We start from the raw sequence: 13208 nt of genomic DNA, 5'->3' as shown, positions 1-13208 counted from the left end.
GTTGTCGTATGAGCAGTAACAAGGACATTTTAAGTTTCCTTTTTTCTGTTTTCTTGAATGTTCAATTGAAAACACTAGGAGAAAGGAATGACTTTTTCTTCCTATTAAGTACAGCCATAAGCACCTTGTGGGCAATTAAAGAGTAATAAAAGAACAATGACTCATTCTATAACAGCTGCATCTAAAAAATAGTTGTACATTTTGCAGGCACAATTTCAAAACCCACTGCAAAACCAATCTTGAATAAAATAAACCTGGTTTTATTCAAGAATAATGCTTGTGATCACTGCATTCTCTGTGAACAAAATCTTATTTCCTTCCAGAAATGATCTATTTAAAATATCATAAAAATCAGCATCACTCACCTCTCCTATCATTTCTGCCTGCATTCGTGGATTTGTCAGAAGGGCAAGGGCAACGTCCTTTGCATTTCACTGAGATTTGTTTTCCTGAGACACAGGCTTGATATTCTAATTTGCACTGTAAGAAGAGAGAATGACTATCATTAATATAAAGAACTTTTACATTAAAAATTGTAGCTCTAATTATCTTGAAGCAAACTTTCATGAAGCGATTAAATCGTCGCAGACAGAGGTGCTAGCAATTTTTTTCTGCAGAATATGCTGCCTTTGTACTAAGAATTAGATTAAACAAAAGCACAAAGTTTTTGTTCCCTAACCTAGCTGCAGTTTCAGGCTCAATTCAAGCATAAATGCACTTGCGGTGTTAGACTGATTTAAATATGCATATTAAACAGAATTAGACTGCATTAGTTCTATAATAAACAAGGGAACAAAATTAATTACTGATAGGAAGTGATCAACAGTGAATTACAGAATTTATTACTTAATTTCTACCTGTAAGTTGACAGTAACCTAGTAAAATCAATAACAAATTAAATGGAAAACTGCCTGCTGTAATTCTGCACAGTGAGTCTTTTCCATTTGACAGTCTTTTCTGTATACTTATAGCTCCAATTGAAAAACACAAAAAACCCCCCCCAAAAATAACAAAAATTAACTAAATCTAACCAGGAAATGGAATTGCTACTTCAAGTAAATAAAAATAATACAGTTAAAGGCCACATATGTATAAAAAAAAAAACAGTGTCAAAAACATCATTCTTACTGAAAAGTTGGACTTTTATTTGAAAAGAAAAGCTCTTGATATACAGATCTTTCTGCAGACATTTTGCCAAGGCAGTATCAGGAAAAACACAAAGAGGGACAGGAAGTTAAGTATACTAAGAGCTTTTTCAGAAAAGAAAGGAAAGGAGGAAGATGCTTACAGAGAACACTTCATCTTTAAACAAAATACGGAAGAAATCTCATTAGTCAGGTAAGGGACACAAAAGTGTAGGAGTCAGAAAACCTGTTCAAGTTACAAATAAAAATATGAAGTGTTTTTCACACAACACAACATTTTAGAAGAATGACCTCATCAGAATTTGTGCCTTATATTCCCTGACTCATTTTCTGTTTCAGTAACTTAGTTCAGTTTAATGCATTTCTACTATACAATTATAAGCATTACTGGCAAACCCTTAAAGATTCTCCCGCTCTCTTCCTCTCTCCTAAAAATGAGTAAAGGGAGTGCTGTATCTATATAAGAATAAAAGAGTCTCCTAAAAGACTGCACTTGAGGTTTCCGCTAGTATGCAAATATCAGCACTGCAAAATCACAGAACTTCATCAGCCTCTCATGTAGCCAGACTTCTAACCCTGTTGCACTGTTATGTAGTTCTTTAGCTAGGACAAGCTGAGCTCAATCACTGTATTGAAAATAACACCTTTTTTCACCACTGCAAATAACAAAAATAAGATATATGAGAAGATAGAAAAGAATACCTAAAATTTTGTGTATCTGCATAAAATCATCATTGTAGTTCAGTTCTTAATGCGCTACCTTTTGTCAAAAAGGCATGGTTAAAGGACAACGAGGCTAAAGTAATCTTTTAATTCTAACTAAAAAAGAACAACAAATCAGCTCATATTGAAAGCTATACAAATAGCACTAGCATAGCCAAGGACTAGAAAACTGATGCAAACCAAACAGCTCTACCTATGTTGACTATGAAACAACTGACTACCTTTTGTATCCCTGCACAATTAATTTGGCTGTACAGGAGACTGCTCGCATTAGCCACAATGCCTGCCAGACCTCTCTCCAGATGGTGCATGACCTAATTCATATTTTAATACTTGAAACAATCATCAGAGTTAGTAGAATGGATTACAGCCCAAACTTAATACATGCTTCTGTTGAAAAGAGATATTTTCCCTATTTCTAAGATCTGAGAATTTTTATTGTTCAATCTTATTACCTTAGAGTCAAATCTACACATACCTGTGCTTTAGGTTTTGATTACTCCTGTCGGTGACTGAACTTAAGAAGACCACCACTTAAACCTGGACATATAAACTGATTTCAGGTTGGATTTAATGAGAAACAGCATATGAATAGTGCAAACAAGGGTTTGCACTTCTATCTTTTGAAGATTTGTTTAATCCTTTCCCTGAGAGATTATTTTTACAGACTCCAGTGCTTCTATTTTGTTTCGCTCAGATGTTGCTGAAGAAACTAGGAAATACTTCAAAGCTGCTCTAACTAACACAATAGATAGGAGTTGTGAGATTAGCCCTTTTATTTTTCTTTAAAATTTCTCTGCTGGTTCTATTTACAATAACATTGCCCTTTCAAATGTTAAGACTTAATGCACAATACCTGCCACAAGCAGTGATATCTGAGTCAAAGAGTGCAAGGTCATAGCATAGAATCATAGAATCATAGAATAACCAGGTTGGAAGAGACCCACCGGATCATTGAGTCCAACCATTCCTATCAAACACTAAACCATGCCCCTTAGCACCTCATCCACTCGTCCCTTAAACACCTCCAGGGAAGGTGAATCAACCACCTCCCTGGGTAGCTTGTGCCAGTGCCCAATGACCCTTTCTGTGAAAAATTTTTTCCTAATGTCCAGCCTAAATCTCCCCTGGCGGAGCTTGAGACCATTGCCTCTTGTCCTGTCTCCTGTCACTTGGGAGAAGAGGACAGCACCCTCCTCCCTACAACCTCCTTTCAGGTAGTTATAGAGAGCAATGAGGTCTCCCCTCAGCTTCCTCTTCTCCAGGCTAAACAACCCTGTGCTGGGTCCAGCCCTGTTCAATGTCTTTATCAATGACCTGGATGAAGGCGCTGAGTGCACCCTTAGCAAGTTTGCAGACGACACTAAGCTGGGTGGAAGTGTTGATCTGCTGGAGGGTAGGGAGGCTCTGCAAAGGGATCTGAACAGGCTGGACTGCTGGGCTGAGTCCAATGGCATGAGGTTTAACAAGGCCAAATGCCGGGTCCTGCACTTGGGGCACAACAACCCTGTGCAGTGCTACAGACTGGGAGAAGTCTGTCTAGAAAGCTGCCTGGAGGAGAGGGACCTGGGGGTGTTGGTTGACAGCCAACTGAACATGAGCCAGCAGCGTGCCCAGGTGGCCAAGAAGGTTATTCTCCCTCTGTACTCGGCACTGGTGAGACCACTCCTCGAATACTGTGTTCAGTTCTGGGCCCCTCACCACAAGAAGGATGTTGAGGCTCTGGAGCAAGTCCAGGGAAGAGCAACGAGGCTGGTGAAGGGGCTGGAGAACAAGCTTTATGAGGAACGGCTGAGAGAGCTGGGGTTGTTTAGCCTGGAGAAGAGGAAGCTGAGGGGAGACCTCATTGCTCTCTATAACTACCTGAAAGGAGGTTGTAGGGAGGAGGGTGCTGTCCTCTTCTCCCAAGTGACAGGGGACAGGACAAGAGGCAATGGTCTCAAGCTCCGCCAGGGGAGATTTAGGCTGGACATTAGGAAAAATTTTTTCACAGAAAGGGTCATTGCGCACTGGCACAGGCTGCCCAGGGAGATGGTTGATTCACCTCCCCTGGAGGTGTTTAAGGGACGAGTGGACGAGGTGCTGAGGGGCATGGCTTAGTGTTTGATAGGAATGGTGGGACTCGATGATCCGGTGGGTCTCTTCCAATCTGGTTATTCTATGATTCCATGATTGATGAAATAATTTGTTTTGTGACGAAAATATCTGAATAGTTCAAACAGCAGGAAAATACATGAACTATTACGTTATATATCACAATAAAATAATTCTGATTTATTTGGCTTTATTAGTTGGAGAAAGATATAGTGAAATTTTCAAGAATCTCATCTGTTGAATTTTGCAATAATCCTCATTTATATTGGTTTTATAAACTGCTAACTGCTTGCGCTGCTTTCATCACAATCCTTTATATGCATGAAAAATTGCCATTTTGCTTCTGAATATATATTTAGCGCATTATCTTCTGATCTTGGTTTTCCTTTCCTCTTAGCATATAAGTTCAATACACTGAAGTTTCATAGTGTCTCATTGGTATGTTTGATTCATGCTTCAACCATTTGAATTTTTACACATTTTGTTTCAAGACAGGAGAATAGATATTTCTGACTTCAGAGCAACATGCTGTACAGTGCTTAAAAAAATTTCAACACATACAAAGAATATGTACCACGTCAGGGTCTCTCAGCAATATATTTCAAGATAAAAACAGTCCTCATTTTTGTACTGTCAAGATTCTCGTAGAAAAATGTAGTTCATTTACTCATATTCTGCCTGTTTAGAAACCTGTTCAGTCTTAAATGCAACAAATATTCTTATACATCTGCTCAAAGTAGTTGTTTAGTGAACTAGAGACAAGCAATTAAAATCTGTGGGAAGGACACTGAAGAATGTGTGTCATCTTTAGACGTGACTCATGCAGCTTTACTGTTATTACAGTAATGAGAATAGTTATATTTTAAGGTCCCTTCCAACTCAAATATATACTATATTTCTATATAACTACTACAGTGTATACTATTTTGATATACATGAGCCCTGCTCCTAGAACTACCGTTACAGAGTTAGAAAGACTAAACAACAGTACTACATCTCATTAAGCTTTGCCATCTTCCATTCCCAAGCAGCTACCTGTCAAAGGCCACCAAACAGAACTCTGTGTATTGCACTTAGAAAGCGCCTAGCTTTGGCCCAAAATGGAGCAAATTCACCTACTTTTCCAAGGCAAAATAATTACACACACACCCCCCTTAATTTTTTCATGCATTTGATTGCCATGAATGCAAGAACAGGATACACTTTATTTCTTACGTAAGTTCCGAATAATCCCAGCTTCCTTTGTACTGATAAATCTAGCTGCAGGTAAATATCATACATTTTCATTTAGAAAATCCCCAGATCATCCTTCTGTTACCAATTGACCTAATTTTTCAAGTGTCAATGACTACACATATCATGAATATATGGCAAGGGCACTGATAAAACCTGTGTCTTCTGAAAATTTTTTTATGACTTTGGATGCACAAGAAACCTCTACAGAAAGGAGTAATACATCAGCATGACTGTCACACATATAGAAATAAAATCTCTATGTTGAGTCATAAAGAATATTCAGAAAAAGTAGATACAGAATATATTTAGATTTATATAATTTATAATTAGTTGAATTTGATATTTACATTATTGAACACCTCAAGAACCGACTGAGCAAAGTTATAGCCACTAAAAAATTGTGAAGGACATAAGATGTACTATTAGACTGGAAATGAATGAAAGATGAAGCAAATAAATAAGGAAGGAAAAGACTTCAGAAATTATAGAAAAACAACCAAACAGCTTTTAAGTTTCATTTCTGAGTACCCAGAAAAAGAAAGGAGACCAATCATGCTACAGGGTGTTATTAAGCAAATCATAATAGATCTACTTTCAGTCTATGGAAGCTACATTCTGTGGAACTTCTAGATAACATAACAGAGATATCTTAGGTTGAAACTACCATGATTTTACCAATGCTTGTCACGCTTTCTTCCATTGCGGTCTTGTAAGCCATACTGCGAAGTACTCTATCTGTGTGCTCATATTGTAAGATGAGTACAAAACCAGTTGAAAGTGATCCTCAGAGAATGGCAATCAACTTCACTGACTTTGGCAAGGGTAAGTCACAAAACTAGCACTATGGTCTTTTCATTAATGGCTTGGAAGATGAAATAAAAGACATCCTAATTAACTTTGAAGAGGCTAGAATAACTTCAGAAGATAGGTACACAACGAAAAATATGATCATTGAAATAGGTTATAAATATAATGTAATTCAATATAGAAAACAGCACATTCTTCTGAATTGAAGAGATACAGATTTGAAGGGTGGTCAATGGCTTGATGTCTAGATGGAGAACTGTGGCAAGTGGTGTCCCTCAGGGTCCATACTGGGACCAGTGCTGTTTAATATTTTCATCAATGATACAGAGAGTGAGATCAAGTGCACCCTCAGCAAATTTGCAAATGACACTAGGCTGAGTGGTACAGTTGTCACACCAGAAGGATGGGATGTCATGCAAAGGGACCTGGACAAGTTGGAGAAGTGGGCCTGTGAGAACCTCAGGAGGTTCAACAAGGCCAAGAACAAGGTCCTACACCTAGTCGGGGCAATCCACTGTTTCAGTACAAGCTGAGGGACAATGTGACTGGAAACAGCCATGCTGAGAAGGACTTGGGGGTTCTGGCTGACAAGAAGCTCTACATGAGCAAGTAAAGTGCACTCACAGCCCAGAAGGCCAACCATAGGCTGGGCTGCATCAAAAGAAGCGTTGCCAGCAGGTTGAGGAAGATGATTTTCCCCCTCTGCTCCTCTCTCATAAGACCCTATCTGTAATATTGTGTCCAGTTGTGCAATCCCCAAAATAAGAAGAATATGGAACTGTTGGAATGGGTCCAGAAAAGGGCCTTGAAAATGATCAGAGGAACGGAGCATCTCTGCTAAGAGATGGGATTGTTCAGCCTGGAGAAGAGAAGACTCCAGGGAGACCTCACAGTAGCCTTCCAGTACCTGAACGGGGCCTACAAGAAAGCTGGGAAGGGAGTTTTTTCAAGGGAGTGTAGTGATAGGATGAGGGAGAATGTCTTTAAATTGGAAAGGGGGAGATTTAGATTAGATATTAGAGGACATTCTTCACAATGAGGGTGGTGAGACACTGGAACAGGTTGCCCAGGGAAGCTGTGGTTGCCCCATCCCTGGAAGTGTTGAAGGCCAAGCTGGATGGGGCTTTGAGCAGCCTGATCTAGTGGGAGGTCTTCCTGCCTTTGGCAGGGGGGTTGGAACTGGATGATCTTTAAGGTCCCTTCCAACTCAAACTCTGTGATTCTTTGATTAGTTAGACATAATAATCACATTTAAAATACAAGCTATGGAAAAATCAGTTAGACATCCATTCCAAAGGAAAAATAATACATAAAAATCTAGTGATCACTATCAACAATTCAATGTTTTTTAAAAGCATTTCCATAAACGGATATATAAATAGGACTGCAACCTACAAAGCACGTAAAATAACTTCACACAGCTTTGGCAGCACTTAAAACGGAGCACTCCGTCCTACTATGTGACAAAGTTTCAAATAAGGCAGGAACTAATTGGAAAAAGTCCAAAGAAAGGATGAATAGGAATGATCAGAGGCCTGGGAAATACAGTCCCCAAGAAAAGGGCCCAAGGAATAGGGATGCTCAGTCTTGACAAAATAGGATTCACATAACACCTGTCAAGTAGGTAAAAGCCATCTGAAAGATACCTGAAATGAATACTATGATGAATGTTACAAGACATAATTGGCTTAAATTGCTGCAGTGAAGTTTCAGATTAGACACTAGGAAGACTTTCTAGTAATAAGGATAATGAACTATTAAAATAAAGTGTTGGAGAAGTTTATGGAATCTTAATCATTGTCTTTACAACCAGGATTAGACATATCTGTCAGGAATGACACCTGTATAGTTTATCTTGCTTTGAGAAAATGCGTGGACCAGATGGCATCAAGCTTATTCAATCAAAAAGTACAGGATAGACCTTCTCTGGGAATGAACCACTGTCAAGAGACTATCGCTTGCATAAATCTTGCTCATTTGCTGGAAAGACTGAAAGATGAATACTGAATGAACTAGGGAGAGTTCATTAAAGAAAAGGAAAATAATGTTTATGCTCGTCCATGGATCTTAGATAACTTAGTTCATAAAAGTTCTGTTTGGTACTGAGTGTATTTCCACTCTCCTGAGTTCTTCAAAACTCAAGATCTGACTTGGGAACATGCTAAATATTTTTAGATAAACTGAAAAAAAAATTAAACACATAAATACTTTGTAATGTGAAACATGAAAAAACCAATCGGTTAATTGGACAACCAAATCTTGGAATAAGTTTTTCTTCCATCTATCTGCAGAACTACCTTGTACTTGTAAAACACCATGCTCATATTATACAGAAAGACTGTGTGTGAGACAGTGTAAATTAGTTACTATTTGCAGACTTCTCAAAATCTACAGGGAATAAAAGCATATTACAGCAGATAAGGAATTTAGTTTAACTGTGTGGCTACAGTACTAAAAAGACACAAAACTGTATTGAAAAGAGCAGAGAAAACATTTTACTGATTAGGTACAACAGAGGTATGTCTATTCTGTGTTAAGTGAGTGAATAGACTGCGGAAGAAATGGCAACAAAATTAAGTGAAGATTGCATAATATGTCTGCCCCAAAAGAAAAACAACGCTTGTGCAACATTAACTTCGACATTTCCCAGCATTGTATCAATTGGCTTTTTCTTACAGACTTAATTCTGTCCCTTTCTGAGAATGCTACCACCTCAGTGGCAAGATAACATAGTTTTTTCACAGTAGTACTATCTTGCCAGCAATATCTAATCGCTTTTAAACTAACTAAAGGTAAGTAATGAGGATACATGTGACTTCTCCAGCAAGTAAGGAACATAAGCTCATGCACCAAGTGTCTTCAGATGCAGTCTGTAGATACTTTCTCTGGTTCCTCCTTTCTTTCAGCCTATATGTTCACAGTATTAGATGAAGAATGAGTAGAATGTGAATTAGTCTTTTAGAAATTTTCATGCGCTGAGGTATATGATGCTTACAGCAATGCCTTCTAGAACACTATCACATTTAATGCTGAGCATTAAGTAAATTGCTTTTTAAACAACCAATAACTAATACTTACACAACCACAAAAAAATGTTTCATCTTTGAAAGGTAACTGGCACCTTTAATTGTACCTTATCTGAATAATGAGAGCTCTGTAGAGGTTCATGACTTTTTTTTGCATTTAAAATTAAACTGGGCATGCTATCTAATTCTAAGAAAAAATACACTGATGAATAATAAATTCATATTCACCTGATAATTATTAGTTCACATGCTATGAATATGTCATTTGAATATGAACATCCACATAGGAAAAGAGGTAAGGGGTTTTTTTCTGGGTGGTTTTTTTTTTCTTATTATGACAAACTGGCCATGTATAATGATTCTGACACTAGCCAGTAAAAGCGAAGAAAGAGGCCCTAGTGCTGACTCCTTAACTCTTCCACACCCTTGTTTAGTCAGCTGTAACCACACCTTCCAGTGTACAGAAGAGAATAAGTGACCTCGTGCAGGTGCAGCTGGGGATACCAGTAGGCATTGGAGAATTCCAAATTATTGCCACCATTGTCTTCAAGTTGTACATTGCAGACCTCTTTGCTGCTGCCTACCAACCGAATGTCCATAGGTCAAGCAGAGAAACCTAGCTGTTAAAGTACAAATAAACAGAATGGCTAAGAGAAGAAAATTTGGAATATCCCCTCAAATTTACACGTTCCTAACAAAAAAGCTCACAGCTCTCTGTTTTCTAGATGATCATAAATAGGTGAAGTTAGGAGACTTTTATAGGATGCAAACAACAGGATCTCTGAGAAAAGAGCTTTTTGCTAAAGTACCACAAAGACAGATGTTAGAATAAATGAATTCGGTGTTAAATATTTCTTCCAGTAACATCATGTGTCTTACTGATAGAAAAATCTCCTGTGGAACTCCATATTCATGCATCAACAGAGGTCTCTGTTTTCTCTCCTTTTTTAGAACCCAGCATCTTTAAGAGTCGAACAGATATTCTCTGATTACCAGTATTCAGTAGCATGTGCTTTTAACTTCATTTCATGCTATTCTGTTTATCCACATTTCCCATTTACTCACTTCATCCCCATTTCATAAAACTTACATTCCCCTGCTTAAAATGTTGCTTTTACTGTATTTTGTGCAAATTGCTAGTGAAATTACGGCCTCCGGCTTCAGTCTCCTAAAGTGAAATACATAGGAAACTACGGCATGTTTTAACTGTGTTGGCGATTCCAGTCACCAGTCATGGGTGTGGGGCGGGTAGAGTGAGCACTGATCAGGTTATTATTCAGGTCCAGTTCAATATGTGGAGCATTACTTGATACAGAACACAGAACAGAGGTAAAGGACTGTTTGCAAGTGGCCAGTTCCAGGCAATGGCTTTTACAGCTTCTTTGCGAAGTGGTGTCAGTTTAGGTCGACTTAAATGGAAGTCAAAATATGGCCAGAGTTAGTGACATTAATGTGGTAAACCTAATCTTGAAACTATTGTGCCATTCCTTGGCTGCCAAGGGAAGTAGTCAAGTCACTATCCTTGGAGACATTTAAAAGATGTGTAGATGTGGCACTTAGGAACATGGTTTACTGGTGGACTCAACAGTGTTAGGTTTATGGTTGTACTCGACGATCGTAAAGGTCTTTGCCAACCTAAATGATTCCATGATTTTATAATTCTAAACAAAAAGCAGCCAAGAAGGCACTAGCAGTTACAGTACACAATTTCAAACTAAAATCAATTGGATATAATGCCAAGATACCATACTTTCAACTAATTCATGCTTTAGAAATTAAACATTAATGTGCAAATTTATCCACGAAGTGCCATTCAGATCTACAGATTGTCCAATCAGTAACCTGTTAATCCTGTGTATTACTTACCTAAACAATAGAAGCTCGAGTAAAAAGCTTTCCAGCAAGTAAGTACTACTTTTAAAATGAAACTAACATTTTAAAAATACTAACCATAAAGACGTGACTAGCATTTTAGCCAGAGAACAAAGGACATTGCCTGTTGAACCAAGACCCGGAGCAAAGAATATCTTTTGTGGCTGAAAGAGAACTGATGATATGTTATTTATAAAGCTAAGAACCAGAGAAAGCAATTTAAATGACAAAATGAGTATCTGCATGCACAGTTTTCTTCTCGTTCACCACTATAGCTCTTGCCTGTTTTCTTCAACACACTGCAGTGCAAGGGCATAAAACGGAAGCCTGAAATCAGGTCAACTAGCTATTCAATCTTTTTTAGGCACCCTAGAAAACATATTAAGGCACAGAAACATGCAGATAGATGTCTACTGGGATTATTTAAATTAGGTACTTACCTGTCTTTGCTTTCATACTTAGAGACTTCTGGGAGCTTATGTATGAAAATCCTTCTAAGGATCTACCTGCTTTTTAAATCAGCCATCTGAATTTTTAGGCATCTACTCAGTTTGGTAAATATATATCTCATCATCTTGTTCTGTACATTTTGTCAACAGGTAAACTAATATTTTACACCACCAAATGAGAATTCAAGCCTAATTAATGCTGAATAACAAACCCCTTGAAACATACTATTTCCAGTAAATTAAGAAGTATTAATAATAATGTTTCTATTCATTTTTTGTTTAAAAAAAAGTGTAATACATTACCTCATATCCAAATTAATACTTTTGAAGACACTAAATGCTGTAAACTCAAAGATATTTCAAATGTAAAATAATATTAAAATTTTTTTGAGATTGTTTAAAAATATTTGCAAAAGGGGTAAAAATACGTGACCATATTACTCCCACCTATGTTATTCTTTCTGATTTTACCTTATTCCAAAATTATAAACACTGATACAGTTTGAAAATACATTGACAGCTTCTTGTAAGCATGTTAAATAGAGAAAAATTCTCTTTCTGACATATACATGTATATACTTAAGTCTACAATTACGGCTCTTATTCAGAGCTCTCACCCATATCTTGCCCAAATTTCAGCACTTCTCAGGCTCCTTGTTTCAAACTTCTTAATCATTTTTAGCAGACTCAAGCTGCAGTTGCACAGAATGTCTCTCAGCACTGTATGTACATGAGATCCTTGATGTACCTCATCACTAGAATTCCCAGTTTTGTAATTTAGAGATTTCTTGAGAGATAGAGTAAGAAATACTGCTTATTATTAATATTCTAAGAAAAATTTAAAATGTGAGCAAAACCTTTTAAATCTCATAAACCATCATCTTAAAACCAGCTATTTTGGTCCAAAATCAGCCAAGAAAATCTTTACTTATTTCCAGCTGACATGCAAATTTCTGAGTAATGGCAATGATGAAATAAAAGTAATGGAAAGACTATAAAGCCTTATAATAAGACACAAATGGCTCGTAAAAGCATGGATTTGTTTGCTAAAGAATCTGTTTATTGCTTACTAAAATGCACTATCACAGTATTTTTAATGTGGTATGGCTTCCTAATCCACGCTGGCTGATTGCATTACTAATTAAACAATTAGATATCTAATTATGTCTAAGTTGAAATATTTATAAAGTTATATGTGAGCTAAAATAGCATCTAAAGGAAGTGCTCATTAGTCTTCTATTACAGGAAAAAAAAATTAAAGTAATAAAACTAATGTGCATGGACCTACTTAGTCCATGCTGGGTTATCCCATTCAAGTTTCTAAGACATTTAAATTATACTACTGGACATGCATAGTTAAGTTTTGGCAAGCGAAGCAAGGATTTTTTTCTCCACCAATCACCAGAGTTTGATATAATGACTTCAGTCACTCAAGATGCAAGTTAGTATAAAAATGTAAACAAAGGGAAAATTTGGAGGGGAAATGTGATAGGAACTTCTGGGATCAGTCAAGAGGCTGGGCCCCATCCTCCTCTGCCCCTCACCTTGGACTCCATCAGGGTCAGGCCTTTATGTTATGCATCCTAAATATATGTCTTAACATCAAGCTTATTATTAGCATCCCTCTATACTTTGAGCTTAACTACATATTTCTACCTGCATATTGCTCCTTTCAATGCTCACGTGTTTGACTTTCAATGTATTTTCACAAACAGCACCTTATCACCAGCCACCAACAAATGTTTATTTAGACACGAGTTGTCAATCAATTATTCTTTAAAAAATTGACTTGTTTGTATATATACAAGTCTCGGGAATCTTACTAACTGTTAACAGGGACTTAAAGGGAGGTTCTG

At 37.3% G+C, this 13208-nt stretch overlaps 1 protein-coding gene across 1 annotated transcript in view; it reads right to left on the bottom strand.

Annotated features, from left to right (window-relative positions):
- SPOCK3 (SPARC (osteonectin), cwcv and kazal like domains proteoglycan 3) overlaps positions 1 to 13208 on the bottom strand; it is a 171729-nt gene that overhangs the window by 56666 nt on the left and 101855 nt on the right. Inside the window, exon 6 of the mRNA XM_069855785.1 lies at positions 366 to 480. Within this exon, the coding sequence (XP_069711886.1) occupies positions 366 to 480 (115 nt within the window). The remainder of the gene's footprint in view (positions 1 to 365; positions 481 to 13208) is intronic.

The sequence above is a fragment of the Phaenicophaeus curvirostris genome, chromosome 4 (genome assembly GCF_032191515.1).
Source record: "Phaenicophaeus curvirostris isolate KB17595 chromosome 4, BPBGC_Pcur_1.0, whole genome shotgun sequence".
NCBI classification, from domain to species: domain Eukaryota; kingdom Metazoa; phylum Chordata; class Aves; order Cuculiformes; family Cuculidae; genus Phaenicophaeus; species Phaenicophaeus curvirostris.
Note: the sequence above shows the minus strand (reverse complement) of the source record. Positions and strands in the feature narration are given on the sequence as shown.